Below are 27355 nucleotides of genomic sequence, written 5' to 3' on the forward strand. Positions count from 1 at the left end.
AAGTAAGGTATCATTTTTATCGGGAGAGTGAGGGGAACACTGAGTGGTAGGAAATTTGTGTCGTGTGGTGACTTTCCCACACAGATATTAGAGGAAAATGTGACTTTTTAGCAAAATTTGAGGTTTGCAGCGAATTCTTGGAAGGAAAATGTTTGGGCATCAATGCAAGCCACACCTCCTTGGACTCCCAAGTGTGTCTAGTTTTCAGAAATGTCTGAGTTTTTTAGGTTCCCCTAGATGTCTGCGTACCCGGGACCAAAAACACAGGTGCCCACCTATCTATTACAAAACATCTTGGTTTTTCAAGGGGGCTACCTGGGTTTTTGGTCCTTGGCTCAGTGGCCATCTAAGGAAACCTACCAAACCCACATATTCTGAAAACTAGACACCCAGGGGAGTCCAGAGAGGTGTGGTTTACGTAGATCTCCCAACATTGCCCTACCCAGAATCCCCTGCAAACCTTAAATTTAGCTAAAATCCCATTTTCCTCACTTTTCTGTGTGGGGAAATTGTGGGATTACCAGGCTGCCACAAATTTCCTACCACCCAGCATTCCCTCAGGTCTCCCAATAAAAATGGTACCTCACTTGTGTGGGAAGGCATAGTGGCTGCAACAGGAAATGGCCCAAATCGTACTGTGGAGACTTCAAAATTACCTATCTCAAAACAAGCTGGTTTTGCATGAGGGGCACCTGGGTTTTCGGCCCCTGGCTCGGCGGCCCTCTAGGGAAACCTAACAACCCCAAACATTTCCGAAACACAGAGAACCGGGGGAGTCCAGGGAGGTATGGCTTGCGTGGAACCCCAACGTTTTCCTACCCAGAATCCCCGGCAAACCTCAAATCTAGCTAAAATAATCAAAATGTTCCCCAAATTTCTGTTTGGGAAAGTTGTGGGTTCACTGGGCAGACACAAATTTCCTACCACCCAGCGTTACCCAGATCACCCGATACAAATGTTACCTCACTCATGTGGGTGGGCCAAATACCCGTGACAGACAAGGGACCAAACGTATTCAGGAAACATCAAAATTACCTATCACAGAATGACCTGGCTTTGAAAGGTGGGCACCTGGGTTTTTGCCCCGGGCTTAGAGGCCATCTAGGGAAACCTACCAAACCCACACATTTCTGAAAGCTAGACACCCGGGGGAGTCCAGGGAGGTATGACTTGTGTGGATCCCCCAATATATTCCACCCAGAACCCCCACAAACCTCAAATTTAGCTGAATAATTCACGTTTTCCTCATATTTGTGCATGGGAGCACCGTGCCAGCACAAATGTACCACCACACAGCGTTCCTCACAGTCTCCTGAGTAAAATGAGACCTCACTTGTGTGGGTGTCCAATGCAAAATTGGTTAAAACCGTATTATTTTTAAAAAAGTAGCTCTTATAATTTGCTGTGCTTTACCCGTTATGCCTATATTTTTTGCCCTTCCCAGTCCCAGGCCCTTGCCCACCCACACAAGTGAGGTATCATTTTACTCAGGAGAACGCTGTGTAGTAGGACATTTGTGCAATACCCTCCCCCCTAACAGAAAGCTACGACTAGAAACGGGGCCATGGAGTATGCAGTCTTTCAAGGCTGTATCAGGTGACCCATCTAGCTTTGAAGGCAGCCCCCAAATGCCAGAGTAGCAGAATGACCAGTCTGGCCCTGTGCTTAGGCACTGATGCTGTCTTTGTGGTGCCTAGGGGACTTTTAACTTGGCCACAGTCCACACAACTGAACTGCAAATACTAAGGACAATCCCTATTTACCTGGCCACCGGCTAGATAGAAGAGGTTATGTACTATTTGGCTTGTAATAAAGCAAACAGCCAAGACACTTCACTCATTACCCGGCTGCTGGCGAACCAGCAACCGTGCAAATAGCAAAAATACCGAAGTATTTACTTGGCTGCTGGTTAAATAGAAGACATTGTACACTATTTGACCGGTAGCCTGGCAAATAGCAAATAAAGTTCAGTATTTACCCGGCTGCTGGCTACATAGCAGACAGTAGGCACTGTTTGGCGGAAGGCCTTGCAAATAGAAAAGGAACTTCACTCTATCCCCAGCTGATGCCTCATCGCGTTGGATGTTGTGTTTTGCTTCGTGCAGATTTTAATAGGTATTTACACCAGGCAGAACTGCAAACAGGAGGAGAACACGATTGGGATTCATCTCCTTGTGAACGATAAGGTCTTGACGTATTAATATTTCATTCGCAAAAAAGTGGTTTCAAATTCTGCTCACACGCACTGAGGATGGAATAGGGTTTTGCAACCAGACATATGTATTGTTCTGTCAGTTCACAAAATGCTGAATCGCTTGAGGTTGCAGAACGGCTTCCGACCTAATATTCATTAGCCGAGGACCACCTGTGAAAGATTGTTATCAGAGGGATGGTGGGCTGCAGGGGACTGCACACCACCCTCCCTATGACTGTATTCCAAAACTGAAAACATATTTTTTCAAAGCAGCCTGTGATCCTTAACAGAACCAGTGCTGCTTTATGAAAAAGGTTTTCGGTTTTGGAAAACCTCCCCACCCTAAGGCTGCCAGCAAGATTCTCATAAGGAAATGGGTCTGCAAGGGGCATCTTCCCCTTTTCAAACTAGTGACCACCACAACTAGGGTGTTGTGTGCTCATCAATAGTTTGCAACAGCATCAGCAGTTGTGAACTATCAATTGATTCCTTTTCAAATTTGAAAGAAGGGAGAACCCCTTTCATGATCTCTCCTAATTGCAATTCAGAAATGATCGCTAAAGTCTCTTAAGGGCTTAAGATTGTTGAGCTGTTAGCCAGCACAATCTTCAACCATAACAAGCAAGACATTTGCTTTGTTCAAGGTGCCGAAACTTTCATGAGTAACAATGGCCCTATCTTCCAAAGCCAAGACTTCAAGGAATACCTGCAGTCACTGGCCACAACTCACTGGAAGAATACGCCCAGGTGACCCCCAAGACAATGGCGAGGTCGAGAAGAATACACTCTTCGGTTATTTTATAAACCCTATCATACTTTACGTGACGTGTGTTGCGTGATCTACATTACAAACACGTTCAGAGATTTGTGCAGGCTGTAAGCTCGCCCCTCTCTAACCATGGCAGCGACAGCTCCAGCTGTTTAGAGCCCCTATCAGCACAGTAACTGGTCTTAGCTGGACCAATAGAAGGTGCGGTCAGAGCCTTGCGGGATATCTGTGTCCACACTGGGTACGGCAGTGCAAGCGTGATCCAGAGCTGTGTCCACACTGGGTACGGCAGTGCAAGCGTGATCCAGAGCTGTGTCCACACTGGGTACGGCAGTGCAAGCGTGATCCAGATCTGTTTCCACACTGGGTACGGCAGTGCAAGCGTGATCCAGATCTGTTTCCACACTGGGTACGGCAGTGCAAGCGTGATCCAGAGCTGTGTCCACACTGGGTACGGCAGTGCAAGCGTGATCCAGAGCTGTTTCCACACTGGGTACGGCAGTACAAGCGTCATCCAGAATGAGTCGCCACTGGATCTGAACTCAGGAGCCGGGAGTTGGGTTTCGGCAAGTATCATCAACTGCGACAGAGAGCATGCATGTGCAAGAATTTGAGGAACTCCTTTCCCTTTGGTCAATTTTACCATCAAAAGGCAGCGAAGGCACAGGCTGGCCTGCCTATAACATGGGGTGATGTCATTTGATACAAGCCTTATGTATTTATTTATTTAATTTAAATCAGCTGGATTACGTGATATCTCGAGTGTTGACAGGGAGCTGGTTAATCCAAGTCACCACCGTCCCTAGATGGGCTGCTCCAAGGGTCGCCAAGCAAAGCCTGCGCCTGTCTTTGTGAAAATGTACACTCTGAAGTTTCGGGCTTTGTCTGGGCTCTTGCAAAGCACTTCGGGAGCTTCAGAGCACTGAAATAAATGAGCCATTCCCAGCGTCTTGTTTAAACCTGCAATTAGCCATTTTCCCCCCTAACTGTGCTGACCCAGTTCCGGTTTTCTTTAAATAATTTCCTGCATGAACCGCTATCCGTGAAACACATTTCCACCTACCCTCCTCCGAGCACGCGCCTCTGCCCTGATGTAGAGGACTGTAGGGAGAGGCGTGCAATCAGCGAAAGCAGGCCATAATTGATGTCCAGCGTTCCCTGTAAAGCCAAGATCCCAAAACACTCCCCACACTGACCCTTAGGGTTGTACGGCATTAACTATTCTGCAATGTCTTTGTTAATATTTCTTTAACGCTTGTGTTTTTATGCAGATTTAGGGTACAGGACTCATCAGCCAGTACCCTTGTTTTGCTTTTTGTGGAGGGGGTTCTACTGGCACTTGATGTGCTACCCGCTCCCGTACCTTAATTATGGTCATTCCTTCACAAGAGGCCAGACTGGCCTTCTGTACGGACAGATTCCTTGTCCGCTGACCTTATTCAATAGTTGCTAGATAGCGCCTCTCACACTACTGACAGTCAGAGCACTATGCAAGCAGCTGGACTGGCCCTTTCAGGTACTGGCTACTGTGGCCATGGCCACACGCTAAGCTAAACTTCCCCCTACTCCATTACATGTCCTAGTTCACTGGCCCAAGAAGAGACAGCCCTGCCTTTAGGGACTTGCCCTCCCTGGTTTAGACATTGCACCATGCAAGAATCTAAAGTAGTCCATGCACAGGTACTTGTCCTAGTTCACTAAATAAAATGACTCTTGCACACGCGGTGGCTAGACGGGCCTAGTTCCCGTGTGCATGGTCCATCAGCGCAGTCGCTCTATCACGAAAGGTGAAGTGCAGGTCCTCTCTGAAGCTCCTCCTATACCAGTCCTGCTCATCGAAGACTAGAATCCTCACTCTACATAGACATACACGGGCAGACGCAGTGTCCAAATTAAACATTTGAACCAAATATGGGCACATGTTTTGCTTCAAGCCATCAGTCACTGCTTAGCAGTGAAAGGTAGTTGGACTAATGTTGTGTCACAAGGAGCAGTGTTTGTTTGTATGTCTCCTCCCAGCAAATCCAGCAGCTGCGGCGGTGAGGCCCCTGGGGAAGGGTAGGGCTGGGCAAAGGAAGCTGGGATACGCCACTCCCACCAACCCTTCGTCCAGACCTGGTTCACCAGCTGCCCTGGTCTTTGTCTCCTTGGTCTTGGTCGTCCTGGTCCTTCTTGTACTATTGTACTTGTTATCATAAACTTTGCCTTTTGGCCAGGTCCCCGTAGTCTTGGCCCATCTGGCTCTATTACTTTCTGGTCCTCCAGGTCCTGATTACCTTGTCCTGGTTCTCCTAAGCCCTAAACCTCCTAGCCCTGCTACTGCAGGCCCTGGTCCATCTGGCTTCTCATGTCTGGTACTCTTAGTCTGAGTCCTCCTCGATTGGGTTGCTCGGATCCTCCAGGACCGGTTTCTTTTTCTTCTAGTCCTGCTGGTGCTGCAGCCATTGTTCCAGGTCCTGTAGATCCAGGTTCTTCTGGTTCGGTCCTCCTGAGCCTGGTCATTTTGGTCCTGGTCCTCCTCCACATCACTGTCCATTCCGCTTGGTTTTCCAGATGCTGGTTGACCTTCTTACATCAGATCCTCCTCACCCTGGTCCTGCTACAAGTAATGATTGCTCAGCCCCATTTGGTTCTCCTAGCCCTGGTCCCCATGGTCCTGATCTTCATGATCCTCCTATCCCCCTTTCCATTCCTTTTGGTCATGGTCCTTTTAGTTATCCTATTCCTTCTTGCTCTGGTCTTCTGGTGGTGGTTCCCATGGCCTTCCTAGTCCCTGGTTGGCGTATCCAAGTCTCCTGGTTCTACAGCCCATTACCTTCCAGGTGTGATCTTCATAGTCCTTGTCAATCAGGTCCTGATCCTCCTGGCCCTCACCCACCCGCTCCTTGACTCCATAGTTCTGTAATAACCTGTTCTGGTCCACTGTAGATCTTCTTAGCCTTTCCTGGTCATCGTTACCATGTACTCCTGCCTCTGGTCCTTTGCATGTTGTGTTTCACAGGCTCCTGGTTGTGGACCTTTTTATCCTCCTCTCCCTAATTCTCATCCATCGGTTCTCTTAGTCCTGCTCCCCTGGTTTTATCTGGTCCTCTGGTTTGTCTTTTCCTAATCCTTCTGCCATTGGGTCCCCCTCCCTGGTTCATGTAGTCCTGGTCTTAGTTTTGGTCCTAATTTATCTGGTCCTCATGTATCGGATCTACTGGTGCTGGTCCCACTGGCCATGATTTCCCCTGACCTCCTAGTCCCCAGTTCTCCTACCCCATCCTAGTCCTGCTTGTTCTCCTGGTCTCCTGGTTTTTGTTTTCAACCTTGTTCTTGTTCATCGGACTGTGGTCTCTTCTATTATTGTCCTCCTAGGAATGGTCCTCCCGGGTAGGGTCATCCTTGTGGCACTGGTCCTCCTAGTCCCGATGTTGCTGGTCACCCTGGTTCATGCAGTCCTTGTACCCTGGTTTGGGATCCCTGTGAGTTTGACCCTCATACACTTTCTGCTCCTAGTCCCACTGCGCCTGGACTTCCAAGCCCTTTATATCCCTTCTAGTCATTCTGATCTAGGGTCTCCTGGTCCTGTTAGCCTATTCCCGATCCTGGTCCATTCGCTTCTGGCCCGCACTTCTTGTCCTGGTCCTTGCAGACCTGGTAGACATAGAACCCCTGGGGTCCACCTCCTAGTGATTGTTCTCCTGCTGTCATCATCGTCCTCATACTGCTCCCACTCCTTCCTTTCACCGCCCCCCCCCCCCACAATGTCTTTTGCCAGGTACAGCCTGCAAGCCTGTCACTCAAATATTTATGTTTGTTTTCTGCTTCCGATGTCTTTTGTTGAGACAGCACTGACAAGGACAGGAATGAAGGCTCCGTACGGACTTCATCGAATCCACTTAAAACACTGTGTAGCCTGTGGGAAATGGAAGCGGCCCTTCCTAAGATGCATTGGTGCAGATTTACTTATATTTGGAGCAACGCAGCAAGACAACTTGCAGCACCGCGTCCAGTGGAGAGGGCAGGAATGCACCATATCTCCTAAGATACAACGCATTCCTGCTCTCCCTCTGCTCTGGCTGTCAAGCGCCAACGCAGACACCCGTGCGCCATGGTGCAGAGATACCTGCGCTGCAGCCAGGATGGTTTTTGTGCAGGAACGGACACCTTCCTTCGCAAACACAACCCTCTGATGCTTTGTCTTCTTCCTATGTGTGCTGCAGCACGCGTAGAACGAGGAATAAAGTCAAGAAATAAACATATTTCTCCTCGTTACGCCTCGTCAGTCCTGGTAGACTCACCATCTTGGCGCATCCCCAGGTTTACTAGAGATAGTAAATCTTGGAATGCACCAAAAACATGAGTGGATGCGTGAGAACACCCGCGCTTCACAAACGCTCCACCCACGGAACACCATCCCAGGGCAGAGTGGAGTACAGCGGTGACTCGCGGTGCCTTCCGCGGCTCCCGATTCAGTACGCCATGCAGAGCCGTGCAAGGTGGGCCTACGCGGTACAGTAAATATCACTTTAGGGCTTACCTGCCTTTGCGTTACCCTGCGTGATGCAGGATCAACGCAGCCCTTGATAAATCGGGCCCATTATGCGGGTGACTAAAACCCAATGTGGCTGATGGGGCCACTCATGAAATGGGACCAATAAGCATTTATACCTGAAACCCACTCTGCTAGGTGAATAGTATGAAAAAGATGTTTATTCAGGGGTAGCTGAGTGAACTCCTCCTCTGAATTACCCAGATGCAGCGCTTGCATGTCTCCTGCGTTCACTTCCTCATTCCACTGAAGTCCCATTACTTTGTCTCACTCCATTTAGCCCCTGCCAGTGTCCTAAATCATTGGCCCCTCAAGAACCAATCACCTACTGTATGTGTCCCTCCATCTGGAGCCCAGATACCACCTGTCTGTCTGCATTCCCTGTTTGCTGCTGTTTGCCGACTGCTGCTGTGTGCCAGGATTGAAATAACGAGCAGGCACAGTCCTCCTTACAAAGAAGCTAAAACTAGGACTCAGCCTTCCACAAGAAGCAGAAAAAGAGCCAAGCCCTAAATAATTATCAAAAGGCGGATCACCAGCATTAAAAAACAACGAACGAGTGAATAAAGCATTTATGTAACATGCTTTAAAACCACATTCACTATTCTTTGCAGGCAGCCAAATGCTCCTGGACTGCAGCCCCAAATATATTTGTGTGTGTGATCCTAAAGCTCCTAAAACAGAACTCTGCCAGAACTAATAATGTTAGCAAAAGAAACAATGGAAACAAGGATCCCATCCGGCAACAACTCAGTAGAGAACTGGTTCACCTTCACGAACAAATTATTAATTCAAGCACCCAAAATTAATTACACACAGAACAGAAGGTTTAAGCCCTGTGCAAATATTTCAACCAAGGCCTAGTATCTAAGAAAAGAACTGAGAAAGGCGGTGAGGAAAAATAACTTGTAGAAAGTCCCAAATCACGCCTGGGAGAAAATAAATATCATCAAGAAGCAGTATAAAAATGAAATCTGGAAGGACCAGAAAGCACAACAGGAGACATTCTGGACAAAGTTACTTTCTTGTAAAAGAGACAAACAACAGGCATGGGAATAAGGAAATGGCACAACAAGATCAATAGAAGTAATAAATAATGCCTCTGTAACAGAGACTGGTTGGGTAGTTCATTTAAGTAAAATATTTGAAGATCTCACAATATTCCCGAAAAGGGTAAGAAACAGTAACAGCAAATCTCTGGACCCTAACCTTTCTGGGAAGAAACACCTTGGACCACAAGACCTCGGTGCCACCCTAGCCCCACCACAAGCCCTGGAAAGTCAACATTACACCGTAGAAGATATCTCCAGAATCATAAAACAGGTTCGCAACGACGGGGCCCCAGGCCCAAATGGCATCCTACAAGTCATCTTCAGGAGTGATCCCGACTATCGGGCAAAATCATTAACAGGTCTCTACAACGATATCGGTCTAACAAGTACCCCCCACCCCCCAAGCTGGAAAGGGTCAATCCTTAACCCGATCTTCAAGGGAGGTGACAGGGCAGACCCGGCAAATTACAGGCTAATCGCACTTATTGATGTGGAAGCAAAATATTTTGCCTCATTAATCCTGGAGGACATGGTAGAATGGTCCAACATAAAAGGGCTGATTCCATTCAACCAAACAGGGTTCCGCAAAGGATGTGGCACAACAACAAGTATTTTAGCCCTTGCCACAATAGCTGATAAGTGCAAACGCCTGCATAGACCACTACAGCTGTGTTTTATAGACTTCATAGCTGCGTTCGACCGTGTGAACCGCGGTCTGTTATGGAGTAAACTACAGAACCTGGGTCTCCCGGAAACAATGTTACAACCAATTACACAACTGTATATGTGAACGTGGGTCCGTGTGAAAGTAGCAAATGACACAAAATTGTCAAGAAAGATACAAACAGAGATCGGACTGAAACAAGGCTGTGTACTAGCCCCCCATTCATTTAACCTCTTTATGGCAGATCTCTCACCCCGATTGGATCAGGCAAATACACATCCTCTGCGCCTGGCAACATTACCCATAACGCACCTCTCATATGCAGACGATATAGTCTTGCTTAGTCTAACCAGAATAGGCCTACAGAGAGCACTTAATGAGCTACTAATGTTTGATAACACCAACGCCTTGGAAATTAACACCAAAACAAAAACTATGTCACTCACGAACTGTACGCGACATCAGTATCAATTCAAGCCGGGAGAGACGAGCCTTGGAACAGTCAGTACTTATAAGTACCTGGGGGTCTATATTGACAATAGATTGCATTTTCAATTTCAGAAACAATATCTGGAAAAAAAGGAAACAGCATTATTCATGCTTTCTGTGTCCTTGCAAAAAAACTATATGGTCCCTCCTTTACGCCACTAATAGCAGTGATGGCCGCTAAACTACTCCCTGCAGTAACCTATGCAAGCATAGTGTTAAATGGCAAAGACGGAAAACTTCTAGACTATCTGCAAACAAAGGCCTATAAAAAAGTCTTTAGTCTACCTCAGACAGCTTTCCCGGCTCAGGTCCGACTGGAATTTGGCGTCGTCAAACAGGAGATTGGGAGGAAATACGCCGCGATTAAAATGTGGTACAAACTCTGGCAGAACCGATCTAATACCTTAAAAGACACCTTGTGGCGAGCCCAGGAAGACGATCCAAGCTCAAGTTACGGCAAATTCCTGAAAATGGCATTGAACGAAACCGAGACAACCGAACTTTGGGCGCAGAACCCTTCCTTCCAAGTCTTCCGCAGTATAACAAGCAAAGCGGCTAAGCTACAATCATCACTAGAAGACAAATGTACCTTAGCCAAAAGATCCCATGCCTGGAGGGTTCTTCAATCTTATACAGCACTTCGACCGGCGGAATACCTCGGTACAACATTTTCATCCCACTTGAAACGAAAGTTAATGGCAATTAGATGTGGGGTATTACCAAGCCTGGCTGATCTACCTGCATGGAAGTATAAAGGCGGCAAAACATGCAGCTTATGTGGTGCAGCATGGCAAGATTTTATCCATCTCATGTGTGTCTGCCCCAGCTTAAAATCGAAACGCAAAGGCTTTTTATGACAGAGGGATCCGAACTTGTAGATCGGCCATCATTAGAGGACTTGGTACAACAGACCCTCAGTTGACCTGTAAAATGATGAAACTTGTATTATTTTATGAAAAAAACTATATGGCTGATGGGAGCAGGCACTGCCAACCCGGCGATGTTTAGTATCTCAATTGCAATTTTAAAATGTTAAAAAGTTTTCAATGTTAATATTTGATGAAACTGTAATCCTGACAACAATTTTACGATACAGAATCACAAACTCATTTTAACAGGTCTCATGATAGGGACATTATTTCCAGCTTTTAGGATAAAATAAGTAACATGCTCTTTTTTTCTTATCTTTTTCATATCTTAAATCATTTATATGTTGTTAAACTATTGATATCTTATTTGCATTGTGACATTGTTATGGTTTTAATTAACTTAAACAATAAAGAATTGATTGGTTGATTGATCCTAAAATAGAAGTTGGATTACTACATGTCTTATTTGAATATTCAAATTACAAATGTTTTTATTTAAAATTGATTTTCATTTATAAACAGCAAAACTTAATTTACCCACTTTCATTTGGATATACTATTGCACATTTGCATGGGCACTTACTTGCAAATGCTTTACACACGCTGCATCCGCGTTAAAAGATGGCCACCACCCTACCATTGCCGGGAGTCAATTTGTAGTTCTTGGTCAACTAAATAAAGATCTCCTTCACACTATTTACCCAGCCCCTGGTCAAATAGCTGATCATCTCTCCAATTTAGCCTGTGACCTGCTAGACAGCAGAGATTGTGTACTATTTTGCCTGCTGCCGGGTAAATAGCAGAGATGATACACTCTTTGACCGGCGAGCCGGTCAATAGTCACTTCTATCATTATTAGCCCCCTCTCCGTTGCATTGTTTCCTCCCCTTCTGAAGGACTTTGTCTACACCCAAGCTCTCCATGCCACTCCTTGCAGTAGAATATGTTTTGTTCCCCTCACTTCCTGCCTCTCCCCGTCCTCCCATGTTCCCTAATATGAAGCATGGGTCGGGCACTGGGGTTTTCTCCTTTGTGCATGGACCCCTGAAATGAATGCATGCCCCCTCAAGGGTGGGTTCCCAAGTACCCAGCTGAAAATAAACCTGCTCTCGCTGCAGGGGCAACAGCCAGGTGGTCGTTTACACAGGTGGCACAGATGCAATAATGTGACCTCTGAGCTTTCAGTATCAGTACCTAATGAAATGAGGCTGACCTGGCCTTTTCTGTATCTTAATGGCTGCATTGCTGTATTTCAGGCACCAACTGGACCCTTCAGATCTTACATGACATGATGTACAACATGCATGGCAAGGAGCCACCAACCTTCACGCCCATCCTTGAGTTTGGATCGCCGGACAAATTCGAGGTCAGTGCCAAGGAACAGTGACATTGTATATTATACCAATAAATTTAGTTCATTCTGTTTTAGAATACACCTATGTGGACAGTGTTCATTCATACTCAGTTTTATATTTGCATCATAGCCACGCCCACACCAGCCCAGTCCTGTCCAGAGGGTAACCAGCGAACACGGTTGGGTAGGTGGTAACAATGTCTGTGTGGTTCTATGCTTCAGTGAAGCACAAACACAGAAGGTGAAGGATGTATAAACAGCACAGAGGAGAAGGCAAATAGTCCTGGATTAAGCACGCACCACTATTTGAATAGCAAAGATTCACTTTGCATTTGCTGGTCAGGTTTACCCTGGTGGCCTGTTAAGCAGTCCCGCTGCCTCTGCTCAGAGAGTGCTTGTGAGACAATCCCTGATAGGAGTTGTGCCCAGGGTCAGATATGTTACATGCTAAGTTTAGATTGCAATCATTAATCAATCGATCAATCAATCGGATTTGTAGAGCCGAGCTAATCACCCGTGAGGGTATCCAGGCGCTAGGATCCTGCTGCAATCAGTCTAAGCGCCCTGTTTGAGGTCCTGTCTGTCTGCAGCTGCACTCTTACAGGGAATATTTTTTCTGGAGTAAGTGTATTTAGGAGTGAAAAGTAAGGAAGAGTATTTAATAAGTCAATATACATTAAAAGGAACAGTAACGGCCCCTCCCACCATTCTTACAGCTTTGGGTGAGCTGTAACAGCCTGGATGTCACACTTGTAGGGTTGCAATGGTTGGTCCTTGCGTTGATGCTGTCTTTGGCAGAGCTTGGGTGAGCTGTAACAGCCTGGATGTCACACTTGTAGGGTTGTGATGGTTGGTCCTTGCGTTGATGCTGTCTTTGGCGGAGCTTGGTTGAGCTGTAACAGCCTGGATGTCACACTTGTAGGGTTGCAATGGTTGGTACTTGCGTTGATGCTGTCTTTGGTGGAGCTTGGGTGAGCTGTAACAGCCTGGATGTCACACTTGTGGTATTGCAATGGTTGGTCCTTGCGTTGATGCTGTCTTTGGCAGAGCTTGGGTGAGCTGTAACAGCCTGGATGTCACACTTGTAGGGTTGCGATGGTTGGTCCTTGCGTTGATGCTGTCTTTGGCGGAGCTTGGGAGAGCCGTAGCAGCCTGGATGTCACACTTGCAGTGTTGCAATGGTTGGTCCTTGCGTTGATGCTGTCTTTGGCAGAGCTTGGATGAGCTGTAACAGCCTGGATGTCACGCTTGTGGTATTGCGATGGTTGGTCCTTGCGTTGATGCTGTCTTTGGCGGAGCTAACAGGGGCAATGGGTGGTGCAGGCTGCAGTTGTCTCCTAAAAACGACCCGGGCACCTATTTGTTTACAAACTAAGCACTGACTGCTCGCCTGCACAATCCCATCCCAGGTTTACAAATGTATGGTGGATGTTATAAGAATTCTATAATGAAGGGATTGTCTTTCCTCCTCTACTTCTCATGTTCTGCCTTGCTTTATATATATCCTTTGTATGTGTGTGTGCGGGGAGCAGAAACCTTGGAGAAACGCTATACATGAGCATTTCTGTAACAGAGTTTGCGGAAAAGGTGACCGCGACCCTTGACCTGGCCTCCCTGAGTCAGACACCTTCCATCAGTTCTTCAATGCCCTCTCTAAGTCTGGATGCAGTTCTCCCCATACCTGGCTCAGGTGCCTGATCCCGGCTGGCGGAATTAAATTCTAACGGTAAGAGTGGGATGTAATCCAATCTACTCACCCCGCCCCTGTCGGGCCAGGGTCCAGCATGAGAGTGGTCATTGTCCCTGCCCCGAAAGTAAAATGCTCTTTGTTGCATATACTTATGGACTGTGTTTGTTATCTTCTGAACTGGATTAAGTTCCTAAGACCTTTGTGTTTTTAAATACAGAACAGTACAAAGGATGAAGGCTGTACAGATGCTGTCAGAAATGCATTACCCAGATGTGGCCGTAGGAATTGCTCAGTTTTTACGTTCAGTTAGATAGAGTTTTTATGGGTTACAGTAGTGTGAGGGGTGATGGGTGGGCCTTATGGGTTTTAAGTCAATTTTGAACTCCAATTGTTTTTATGTACTGTTTAGAATGTTTTATGGCCAATTGTCCTAATAAACTTGTTTTCTACCGACATTTCTACTCCATTGTCACATGTATGTCACCTCTAACTCTGGAAACCTCCCCCCGTGTTCTCTTCCTGTATGGATATTTCTCTGTCTTTAGTTGAATTTCTGTGAAGGTCTTAGTGTTAAGTCCTGTTTTTACTCCTCTTTTCGTTTTTCTGTAATAATAATATTCTAAATGTTAGGTCCCACTGGGGTAGATTGATGTACAGAAGTCTGGTCCAGAAAACAAACACTGACAAGTAACCTTGCCACTGAGCATCAGCAAGGATGGCGAATCCCCTATTTATTTTTATGTGTCATTTAAAAAACACTCTACTTCACTTGAAGTTGCCATTGGAATATTCATTTAAAGTGTATATTCTTTTCTGCTGCATGATATGACTTGTGATTGGCCTTTGATAATGTTAAACTCTTATTAAAAACAAGCATTTGCAATGCAAATAGGTCTCGCATTTGTGCGTTAGAGCTATTGACGTTGTAAATGGCAATGTTTTTTACCTACACATTTTATTTTTGGAGTGAATGTATGTAGTGTGCTAAATCCCTTGGAAAGGTCCTGCACTTCGTAATAAATATATTGAAAAAGACACAAAGTGTAGATTGTGTCAACAATTGCATGGCACGTACCTCATGGGTGAAGTGTCGCCACACATGCACACCGTGGTGCTTTACTAATGCGAAACTCATTTATAAAAGTAGTGCTTACAGACTAACCAACGCGATCGGGATCGGAGTATGTGAATCCGAATCCTGGCTTCTCTTTCATTTTCTAGACTATTTGACTCACTCTCCTGCGTCCTGGTTATCCCCCAAACACTGGGAGGCAATAAAGTTTGCCAAGGGGGCGGGGGCAGGGGGGGCTTCGGGGGTACATGAAAATGTATTCATTGCCTAGTTGTCAAATGTCTCCCGTTGCTATTAGTTAAAAGTGTGCAGATTTCATTAAGATATTAAGAGTACTTTACTTGCATCTATGGGAAAATTGACATTAACTGAACAAAATGCCAGAATGCGTGTCAGTTTTCACAGTGTTTTAGACAGTACTGGTTGCTTAGTTTCATTGCATTAATTTTTGTATTTACTCTTTTACACAGCATCCAAAGTAGGTTACCTAACCCCAAAGCCCCGAGTTGGTAAATGACCCATAGAAGGGAGTGTTTTACAGTTGAGCAAATGTGTCCAAATGTAATTTTGGTAGTTCCATGGAATGATCAGCCAATGAGGTACTCGATGAGCAGTTATTTAACTACACGTTCAAAACGTGTAGTATTGTGGCTGTTGTTTGTTTGTACACAACCACCTCTCTGAATGTGTTTATTAACACAGAGCTTCATCTACCAGACAGTGCTCACAGAGGGGCGACTAAAGCACAGAACAAAATATATTCATCTATCCTGAGTTTGAAGGCACCTGGAAGGCTTAGGTGCCCGCCCGGAGAGGCTAGGGATCCCAGCGCTTCTACAGACTCTGCCGTGCTCCTCTGCACCAGCAGGGCACAGCTCAGAATCTGCAGCTTCTGCTAAGAATAGGTGAGGGGGATGGGGTTAGGGCATGCGGGAGTTGCTGGCAGATTTCCAGGTTATTGAAAGTGATGATTCTGACGTGAGGCAATGGAAACTGACTTTGTTTGTTTGTCTGCACCAGTCTATTTCTCTACCATCTACCGGGCTCACTGTCATGTATCCATTCATCTCTCTTTGTTAGAGGTGCGCGTAGAGCTAGCCGGAGACGAGCCAAGTGTATACGAGCCAGTGGGCGAGCAGTGAAAATGATTGGCATGTTAATCATACAGTAAACATGATGTAAATGTGCGATAATGTCTCTTCAGAATTAAAAAAAAAGCATTTCTTTAGCGCGTCACCTCAGTACAAAAGATTATAGCACTGAATTGAGAGGAAGTTATTAAAAGTGCTCGTTTTAAGCATGAGTTAAAACACTGCTGCTCCTCCCGCCCGACAACAATGCCATTTGGGAACTAAGAGGCGTCCGTTGCCATGCATACCACGAATGTTACCTAGAGACTTATTATATTTAGAGTAACATTAAAATCTAGTTCATTAAACACGAGAAGTTTTTGTACAGCATGCATCCTGAACTCGCATATTTCAAGGTGGCAATAATAAAGATGAAGAGAGCACGAACGGGAGTGGGGGGGAGGGTGAGTAGTCACAAACTGAGGAAGGGGGCGGTTGGGTGGGGAGACAGGGAAGAAAATAGTGTTAGGAGTAAAGGGGCCAATAGCCGTGGAAGGATACAAATGATGAATGATGAGGGACTAACAAGCCTCAAACCAATCGGAAGGCAGCATTTAAGACAAAAGCCAATGGGCAGAGAGTGGGCGGAGCTTTCACGAAGCTTCCACACTACAGTATATACTGCATTCCTCACAAAGTGATGGCAGCGCATTTGCACTGCAACGCTAGGCGAGACCTAAAAGAAAATAGTGTGAGGCGTAAAGGGGCCAAAAGCTGTGGAAGTATACAAATGATGAATGAGGAGGGACTAACAACCCTCAAACCAATCGTAAGGCAGCATTTAAGACAAAAGCCAATGGGCAGAGAGTGGGCGGAACTGCCATGAAGCTTCCACACTACTGTATATACTGCATGCCTCGCAAAGTGATGGCAGCGCATTCCCGCTGCAACGCTAGGAGAGACCTAATGAATACCTTATTCAGATGCCCTGGGCCACTCTCAACCCCTGATCCTCATCTTCATTATAATGACAACATGAATAACCTTCTTTTATATAGGAGTACTGCCAATAACAATACCACTCAATTTGTAGTTATAGTCGAATTTCAACATCTGAAGGATAACAGGCTGAGTTGTCCTAGCCAGGGTTGAAAGTGGTTGTGCTCAGATGTAAGCAGGAAGCATTCAGCTCACTGAGCCATCTTGCCAGCTTATCTCCTTGTGTGCTTGCCATGTGACCTGCAGCTGTGACGCGCTGGTAAAGAGGGGCCACTGAGGGGTCCAGTCCTCAGCCACGTCAGACATGTTATTGGCCACTTCTTCTCTTCCAGATTATAAACCAGATCCCTCCTCGAAGAGTTCTAACAACACATCTGCATCGCGACAACATCCCCAAGTCAATGGTGGTGAACAAAGTGAAGGTAAGCTCTGCCCTCAGATGGTTCAAGTTCTTAACTTCCGTGTGTGAGAGATATTTACTCATCTCTGCTCAGTGTCACAAATGTTTTGCATCAGAATGATTTTACTGTGATATCCAGAACGATGGGCCAGATGGACGTAGGATTTTTTTTAGGTCGCAAATGGCTGGATTCACAGCTTATCATTGCTTTGTGTGTAACTAGATTGTGTACGGTCACACCCCTTGACATTAGGTCAAAAGGGGACTAGCAATAGTTTTATTAGGTTCAATACTGTGGCATATTGCAATCCTCTGATTGGACAAGTCTATGAAACACATTAATAACTTTACGCTGACTAGGTGCCTTTTGCAGTTTTTTTTTCCTCATAAAAAAGTATTCATTTTGGAGGGGTGCCATGAATCAGAATTCTTCATTTGAATTATTTTAATATTCTTTTTGAGACATGACTTGATGTCAGATCTCCTTTTGCATTTGACTGAGCCTTACACTGATTCCCTAATTTGATTCAGGATGCATTTTGGATGATTTTGAGACTAACCATATTTTGCCTTCTGTGATGAGCTTTTATTATTTAATAAACCGTCATGGTTTCTAATTTTTATTAAGTCTCAAGGAGGCATATTTAACTGATTATGCTGCCTGTGCTCTTAACTATTTTGAATTTTTCAGGGGCACATTGCCTCATATATCCTGGAGGCTAACACCGCGCACCGAACCTGCACACAGGCTTTACCTCATATGTAATCAGATTATCAAAGAGAGCGTCAACACACATTATCAATACACTGAGCCAAGATGGCGGACGCGAGTTAGTATCGCTCTGTGTCTTTCCCCTTGTGATCCATATTAATCCCCTGCATCCAGCCACCATCTGACCATCAGCAGGTGTGGGATCCCCCCTGAGGTTCACTGCCCCAGAAACCCCAGTGAGTCCCGCTGGCAGCTCTGCCCAAAGCGACGTTACTGGCGACGAAGCTCCAGCCCGCGCCGGATACGTGAGGCCTGCACTCTCCAGCCCTGGCTGTTTCCTGCATCACAACCCACACAGGGGCGGCGGACGCCCCTGTGGACCCACTGCAGAGTCGGTGAGCGGCGGCCACATCGCCCCGACGGAGGCTCATGCGCTTGGCGCAGAGTGGTGACTGTGGAGAGGCAGCCGCGCTAGAGTCGGGAGCCACCCACGAGGGACTCCCGGGGCGAACCCTGGGACCATCAAGGCAGCTTGTGCGGGCTGCGGCAGCTCACCCCGTATAATCAAAGGGCTGACACACGCAGTCAGAGCGGGCTCGAGGATGGTGTCAGGAGCCTTATCTGTGAGCCGCCTTTACGCCCTCGGACAGAGGCAGTAACGGCAGCCTGCTGGAAGCCGTGGCAGACATTGAAAGGAGCGGCATCTGTCCACAATAGCCTGGATGCGAGTCCCCCCGCAGTGAGGTGTCAGGCTGAGATCTGAGGGCAGCGGGTCGGTTCAGGCCTAGGCCCCAGCCATGGGAACCACATACGCCACAGACGTATTGCCAGGGCCTTCTCCGGTCTGCACCAGGGACTGTGAGGGGCCCCTCTTGAATTGATCCGCACCCTAATTCACAGCGGCACACGCAGCAAGGCATTTTCCAGCCATCTGAGGCACACTCGGACCTATACGGTTAGACACCGGCATTAGTCGATCTTAGGGCAGAGCGGGGGGGGGGAGGGGGGGATTTAGGCCTAAACCACCCCTCCCTCTTGTGGCCATACCGGATCAGGCACTGAACACACAAACTGGTCCCCTCTCTCCCACCCCGCAGCATCTTAATAAGACGACCCACATCCTCCAGCCTTCTTATGTGTCTAGTCATTGTAGCCTACTGCAGCCATGGCAGAACAGTTCTGAAGTGACACAACTCGCAGCGTGTTCCAGGTACAATAAGCAAGGAGGCCAGACTGGTTTGTACCCACTCACGGAGCTCATCATCCCAATACTGGTCAGACCCCTCTGTCAGTCTGCTTTGCATCAAGACGCCCTCCCCAGGAGCTAGAGGGATAATAGCTGCCATGTGGGACCTACATGTGTGTGTGCCTGCCAGAAGGAGCAGAGGGGCAAGATCTGGTGGCCTATGTGGAGCGCTGGCTGACGGAACTCCTCCCTGAAGGGGTGCTGTCACCCCAGTTTGTGGTGGAACGAGCGCACAGGGATCCGGCCCACAAACCCCACCAGCGGCTAATCCACGACTGTTTTTATTCAGACTGTTGAACTTCAGAGACATGGATACTGTCTTGAGGGAAGCCCGCAAACTTGTCGACCACTAGGTCCAAAATGCCCAAATTATGCTGTTCCCTGACTATACAGCTCTGTTACAAAAGCTGCGCAGCTCCTTTAGTGTTGTAAAGCGCTAGCTCCGAGAGCTGAATATGCGTTACTCCCTGTTGTTTCTGGCCCTTTTGAGAGTGGTGTCAAATGGCGTTACTCGCTTTTTCGACACACCGCCGGATGCCTGGGACTGGTTGGAGGGAACTGGCCTGGCAACTGGACTCAAATCGCCCAATGACCCTCCGACACTGAAACGGAACAGAAGAGGCCGGCGCAGAGGGGGGGATCAGACTACCGCACCCTGCCATTGGCAGCTCCTGACCATGAGCAAATCTTGATGGAAAGACCAGAAGCCCTTCATGTAGCGGCAGCACTTCGTGCCGCAATACAATGTTCCGACCAAGAGGTCGAGTCCGCCAAGTCTCTGAGTGAAGATGATTCTACCTCCACTTGGTCCAGGGACCTGGACTCGCCGCACACTCCAGCTGTCATGCCCCAGACATCTGATGACATAATTTAAGGTAGTGCAAGATGTTAGCAAACTAAGCTATAACATAATTTCTGTGCATTTGGCGGGAGGGTGGTCAGCAGCCGGGCTCTTTTCACGCTACATGATTATGGAACTATGGGTCACTCTACTAGGTGGGCCGGGACAAGGAAGGACCTGACCGCAGCGCTCCCCCCTGTCTGATGATGAACACATGTATTTACACTGTGGGGCACATTTGGTACTCAAGTAGGATAATAGAGGGGTAGACCATCGACTATAACACACAAGGCAGTACCCCCACAGTCAGACACTGATACACGTAGTAGTTGCCATGGTTAGGCACTATAGTTTGGGCAAACTCCTGTTGAAGTTACACAAACTACATTTTTAACTGCTGTTTTTCTTTTGCACCCCCATGGAGCACCACCTGAACACCCGATTCCATACTGCATACACATACCGCCTGGCGACTACAGATGCCATTATCCCTTAACATGGCACACACAAATATCATAACATGGAATGTGAGGGGTATACACACCTCGGTGTGTAGATACTCCATATATTCCTATTTGCAGCGTAGATCCACTAGCATAGATCTCCTGCAGGAAACCCACCTGACTCGATAAGAAGTGGACCACTTCGGTCGGGGCCGGCGGGGTTAAGTATACAGCACTAACTACTCCCAAGCTAGAGGGGCCCTGGTTTGGGTAAAGGCAGGAGTTCCTCATGTAGTAGAGGAGGTAGGAGCCGATGCAGAGGGCAGATACCTGTTAACAAATGGTAGACTTAACAGCCAAAGTCTCCTCATCGGCTCCATCTATGCCCCTAATGTGGAGCAAACTTTGTTCCTCCGAAAGTTGAGGTTCTAGCTCGTTGGAGTGTCATCACCTGGCTAATAGGCAGTGACTTCAATTCAGTACTTGATGTAGCGCTAGACTGATCGTTGCCACCACTGACATGCACTCTAGCCACATCCAATATGCAAACACTGGCAACATGGCTCACCCACTGATCCCTGGTCGACATATGGTGTGCCCGCAACCCAGATGTATGTACATATTTCTTCTATTCCCCAGTGTACGGACTCCATGTACGATTAGACCACATTGTGGTGTCTGCCTCCCTTCTCCCCTTACTCGTAGAGATTGAATACCTAGGACGCACACCCTCCAATCACAATCCACAACTCTTACAGCTCAAATGGTAGGTAGGCCAACCACCAATTCCCACTTGGCGCCTCCAGCTGATGGCATTGGAGGATCAGGCATTTCGGTCGACCCTGGGGGTCATGTCTGTGGGGTACTTTGAGATAAACAACAATTCTACCTGCGCCGCACTGCTAGAATGGGATGCTTTCAAGGTAACCATCAGAGGGCACCATCTAGGACTCACAAGGAATAATCGCAAACAACTGAATGACTCACTCAGCAATATAGAGCACATGCTCCTCCGACACGAAACTGATGCCGCCACACACCTGGGGGCCACAAGATACCTAGAGGAATTGCACAGCGAACATGTAGCATTATTGGAAAGGCTTTGGTGCCACAACTACTCGACACACTCCGCACGCAGACACGCAACATTCGATAGAGCAGGTCGACTGCTGGCATCGCTGCGACACCAGGAACAGACCTGCGAGCCCATACACGCACTACGCAACGAGATGGGACGCATGCTATACATGCAACATGAAATACATGTATCAATGACAAGGCACTTTGTAGCACTCCACAAAACCTCGGGATGTAGCGACAGAGGGCAGCTGGGTGACTTCCTAAACTCGGTGAGCATACTTAAATAACTCCTGAACAGTACATGACACTCAATGCCCCAATCACTCCTGATGAAATTCGCAACGCAGTTGCGGCACTGGTGACAGACAATACCCCTGGGCCTGGCTCCCAGCTGAATATTACAAGACATATGTCACCACACTGATCCCATACCTACATGCCCCCTAGTCCTCAGCACTAGAAGAGTTGGAACTTCCTTTATCGATGTACAAATCAGGCCTAATGTCCCTGTTGAAGCCGGGCAGAGATCCTGTGGATCTGGGCTCCTATAGGTGACTGGCCATACTGAATGTGGACTACAAGGTACCAGTGAGAATCCTTGCGGACCGGCTTGTGCCTATAATTCCTACTCTAGTCCATGCGGATCAAAACAGGTTTGTACCATTTCGCAGTACCTCCCTAAACCTGAGGTACTGATTCAGAGTCGCTGTATATTCAACATGTCACTGGCCACACTCGAGATATTTAATATTGGACCCAGAGAAAGCCTTTGACTCCCTAGAAAGGGATTTCCTGTTCACCGTGTTGGCTAGCAGGGTTAAATTGCTTTATAAGAAGCAGACGGTCCAGGTAAAGACAGGCCTATATATCTCTGAACCAATTGCAATGGGACGGGGAACCAGGCAGGGGTGCCCGTTATCCCCACTCCTCTTCACCATAGCCATAGAGCCCTTGACTGAGGCCATTCGTACTGGGCTGGTTGGTGGTATCCCCCTCGGAGATGGAGTACACACAATCTCACTATACGTGGATGATATCCTGGTGTATATGAGGGACATCCGGTCCATTCATCCATCACAGGTGCACATCCTAGGAGAATCTGTAGACTTATCTGGACTGAGGGTCAATGCGGCAAAGTCCTCCCTATACCCCTTTAATGACACCTGTCAAGACCCTATGTACGTCCTTAATGGAGAACGTGTGCAATGCAGAGCTGATACCTACCGCTATCTCGGCATCCGTGTTTACCGGTAAGAGGCGGACCTCTTAGATGGCAACCTAGGCAGACCGCTGACTGCCATCCACTCCCAAATCTCCTTTTGGAGCACACTTCCATTATCTGTGACTGGCCGGGTTGCCCTCACCAAAATGGCGATTCTACCACGACTTTTATACTACTTTGCAAACTTACCCCTATACATTCCCCTGGCATTCTTTTCTGGCTCTTGAGAAGACAGTTGGAGACCTTATCTTGGGCAATTCTCGCCATCGAGTGGCCATCAAAAAACTTTACCTACCTACAGACCACGGAGGCCTAGCAACACCAAATATGGAACAATATTATCTTGCAGCATAGCTGCAGTAGGTGGCCAGATGACTGGCCTCTCGCCAACTCTGTGACACAGCAACCACACAGCCATCCTTGTCTCTTACCACCCTGCTCCACTTATTTAACCCTTGTACAAAATCCAACGCGCCTGAACCTCTGCTTGTTAAGGTGCCATACAGATGTTATTGCAGGTGCCTATATATTACCCAGAACACAATGCCATACGCACCTGCCTTACCACTCCAGGGCACGTCTAGGGGTCACGCTGTTACCACAGCAGCCGAACTGCGCAGTTTGGGGGGGAAATTCAGGACATAGGAGACCTGTATTGAGATGGCGTCTTGATACCACATGCCACGTTGGTCGAGAAGGAAGGACTGCACTCAGGCCGGTTCCTGCTGCACCGTTCGCTCCTGGTAGCCCTGACTACTAAATGAGGCGATATAACTAACAAACTGCCAACGCACCTAACGATCGAGTACCTGCATGTGATGGTTCTTGGTCAACACCTTATTCAGTGGTTCGCCACAGCAATCACATTTACACCAATAAGGCTCCATTGGTAGGGGGACCTAAATTGCCCATTAACTGATCCTGATTGGGCGGTGGTATTAGGGAGCCCCAAGCACATTCCCCGAAACATGCGCTTGCGCTAGATTCAGTGTTATATTACACAGAGAGCATACCTCACCCCAGCCAAGATCAACAGATATTTTCATCGTATCGATGAAGCCTGCCCAGAATGTGGCATTTATTTCGAATGGGAGACTTACAGCCTACACCTCTATAGCAGAAGTAAATAGCACAAAGTAACCTCTCGCTTCCTAGACTTAGGCTCGGCAGTAGCTAAAAGGTTGATCACTAAGAGATGGCAAGCTCCTGAGCCCTCACATGTGCTGGCCTGGAGGTGCTCTCTATTGACATGGGCTAAAGCATAGAGTGTCGCAATACCCCAGAGGACATATTGCGTACCCCTCACAGTACCACCCAAAGGTCAACCCATGGCGTCTCCTCCGCTAATCATTTTATTTTGTCCTTGTTGCAGCAGCTTTGCGGGCGGAGCATGGCTGCTCTGCTGACAGAGCAGTAGAGGGAAGGAGTGGTTTGCACACCCTAAAGTGCGCATGATTGTTTGGGCTGCCCTCTGGGGCCAGCCAAACACTAATGCACACTTTGCATATTCTCCATGCAGGAGAACATACCCAGCCACCCGTTCTCTGGCTGAGAGCAGATCCACGGTGCTCAGACCAATCACAACACTGCATTGTAACATTGTTATTGGCTATCAGGAGGCTGGGATCCGCGTGAATCCTGCTTCCTGCCCTGGAAGTGGAGAAGAGGGCTGAGAGGAGGCGGCGTGGACAGCGGGCGGCAGCGGCAGACAGGTAAGTATGTCTTTTTTTTATTTCATTCCCCCCACGCGTACGTCCCACCCTCCCACCGATTTCAAATACCAGCCACCACTGCCATCAACGTCTTATATGGAAGGGCAGTGAGAGACGGCACCCTGCATGTGGGAGGAGGGATCCCCGAACCCATACATGTGGAGGCCACGCAGCAGGGTAGAACCGCAAACTTTGCCACTGGATTCAAGCAAGCCTGGCTGAAGACGGCTGAAATGCCAGAAACCGGTCCTAGGAAGCTTGTTTCCGGTCCAGGGAAGACATGGCTTGGCAGTTCGGGCTGGACTGTTCCCATGAGGCACATGGTCAGACTGATTTGCATATGGCCATGTCTGAACTGGGGTGGCAGAGTGGGCTAAAGAACGGTGGTGGATTAAACCCAGATCAGTTGACTGGGGGTGAGTGCTTGCAATGTTCAACACTTCCTTTGGTTTTGCCTAGAACCGCAAGCAACCAAAACGGCAGGATAACCAAGAGCGAGAAGGAAGCGGACCTTTACCTAGGAGACAGGGTTCTAGTGCAGGACTGCTTCGGTAGTCGACAGCGACTTCGCTTGATGCACCTTCCCCATTGCAAGAGATGGGTGAATGAACAAGAAAGGGAGAGCCCCGCCCGCGCGCAGTTGTGTGCAGGAGTTTGAAACACACCCCCTGCCTCTGCCTCCTCTTCTCTGCATGCCCATAGCATGCCTCGCTCATGTTTAAACTCAGCGACACCGGTGCTCTGGTGTGGGCTTTCATTTTACAAACCCTTGCAGCTTCCCTGACACTCACTCTGGAATATCATCATGTTAATCATTATATGAGAAGCAGCGCATGAGGGGGGCTTAAGGGCCAAGGGAAAGGAGTGCGGACTGTGAGGGGCACTTAAAACGCAGTATTTTGTAAAATAACCCTGTTTTAAGACCTTCAGAGACGAGAGAGAGTGTTTTGTCTGAGTGAATATTCAATAATCCCAGGTGAAATCCGACAGACTCCTACCGTACCCCACTGGAAGATCCTGTACCCAACTATTTATTAAATAATACATTTATTAGGGGGGGGTCGCACCCCCCCCCCCCCCCCCCCCCCATGGCTGCCATCTGTTCTACATCCGGGTCCTCTTTCAGACCAAACAGCAGCTGAGAGCGGCCTCTTCCTCACCAGGGGACGCAGGCGCACTGGGCACTTCCGGACACTCCCAGAGGGGCCAAGAGGGGTCATGAGTCTGACACAATGCTGGGGCCCTCTGCAGAAGGAGGAGAGAGGCCAATGAGTTGCCATATCTCATACACTCGCGAGCCTTTGGCTGAAGGGGGCCCCTGAAAGGAGACCCCCTCTCCCCTGGCCTTACCTCCCATGCTAGCAGACGTTTGGCTTTCTGCCAAAGCAGCATACTTGGGAAGGAAAAAACATCTGAAAATTAAATTCAGCGTGTAGGGGGTATTGCTCAATTTTGTTCATCTGTGCCAGTAGCTCTTTCATAACAGCTTTCAAAATTGTAAACGCCCTTATAAGTACCCTGCTCGCTCCTCTTTTAGCACTCCCTTGCTTCATCATTTAATTATCTTTTCAGTTTATTTGCTATGAGAACATTTAAAGAAAAGAAAAAAGTTTTCCTATAATCAGCTCAACTGGAATTATGCGGCAGAGGGGGGCAAATTATAAGGCAGGGTTTAGTAAATTATTTAGGAAGAAATGGTCAATTATTTTGCATAATGTGGCACATTGTGTGATAGTATTACCACATTATTTTGTCACTTTTACACATATTAACAGCATCAGGGCTACGGTTTGACCTTTTTAGTATCTGTTTGACACCCATATACAGCAAAAAACAACAGTAAGGTGACCAATCAACCTTTGGAAGGCAGTTGTCGGTGTTTTGCAATTTTTTTTTTTAATCTGCAGATTATGCAGCAGGTGCTGGATTATGTGGCAAATATAGCATTTCCATAATTATGCGGAAAATGCTGCATCCACAAAGTCGCATAGTTCCACTAGTCCTGCCTATAATGCCCTGTTGTTGGTGAGCACCCTGACCAAGCAGTAATCGCAATCCTAGTCAGGGTAAGTCACAAACACACTCTAAATTAACCTGTGCTCACCCCCTAGTGGTTGGGCACAGAGCAGTCAGGTTTATTTTAAGATGAAATGTGTACAGTGTTTGTGCAACATTTCAAACAGTAACAAAGTGACAACACAACAAAGATACTCCACACCATGTTAGAAAAACAGAGCTTAATTGTAATAAATGAAACAAGACCAAAACGATAAAATCCAATCAATAGAAGTTGAGGTATGAATTTTTAAGAATAAACTGTAAAACAGTGCTTTGTAATCAATTCACTCTTAAATAGAATATCTGCTCGCACCAGACCGTAATAAACGTAAATTAAATTCAGCGTGTAGAAGGGGTTATTATGCAATTTTGATCATCTTTGCCAGTAACTCTTGCAGAACAGCTTTCAAAATTGTAAACGCCCTTATAAGTACCCTGCTTGCTCCTCTTTTAGCACTCCGTTGCTTCATCATTTGTCTTTCTAGTTTCTTTGCTATGAGAACATTTAAAGAAAAAAAAGTTTTCCTATAAACAGGACAACTTGAATTATGCGGCAGAGGAGGGCCACATTATACGGCGGGGTTTAATAAATTATTCAGGAAGAGAAGGTTTTGATATGTTATGCTATATAGTGTTTGTAGAGCGAAGCTTTCACTCTGAGGAGCATCATGGCGCTATGCGGAGCCCTAATAGACACACAACCCCTAACTGAGGGATAAGATTAGTGATCTACATAGTGCATCAGGGGCGGAAATGTTTCAGGTTTTCAGGGCCTTCCTGAAATGGTCTCCGTTTGAATAAAATGCAGATGGTTACAGAGCATGTTCCAGGCTCTGGTCCCGAGCACCGCAATAGATTTCCCACCCTTTGTTATACATCTAAAAC

At 47.3% G+C, this 27355-nt stretch overlaps 1 protein-coding gene across 1 annotated transcript in view; it reads left to right on the plus strand.

Annotated features, from left to right (window-relative positions):
- The window catches only part of LOC146813447 (sulfotransferase 6B1-like), a 184621-nt gene that overhangs the window by 49280 nt on the left and 107986 nt on the right, over positions 1-27355 (plus strand). The window contains exons 2-3 of the mRNA XM_085620206.1: positions 11828-11937; positions 17089-17178. Of these exons, the coding sequence (XP_085476332.1) occupies positions 11828-11937; positions 17089-17178 (200 nt within the window). The remainder of the gene's footprint in view (positions 1-11827; positions 11938-17088; positions 17179-27355) is intronic.

Source organism: Triturus cristatus, chromosome 7 (genome assembly GCF_964204655.1).
Source record: "Triturus cristatus chromosome 7, aTriCri1.1, whole genome shotgun sequence".
Lineage (NCBI taxonomy): Eukaryota > Metazoa > Chordata > Amphibia > Caudata > Salamandridae > Triturus > Triturus cristatus.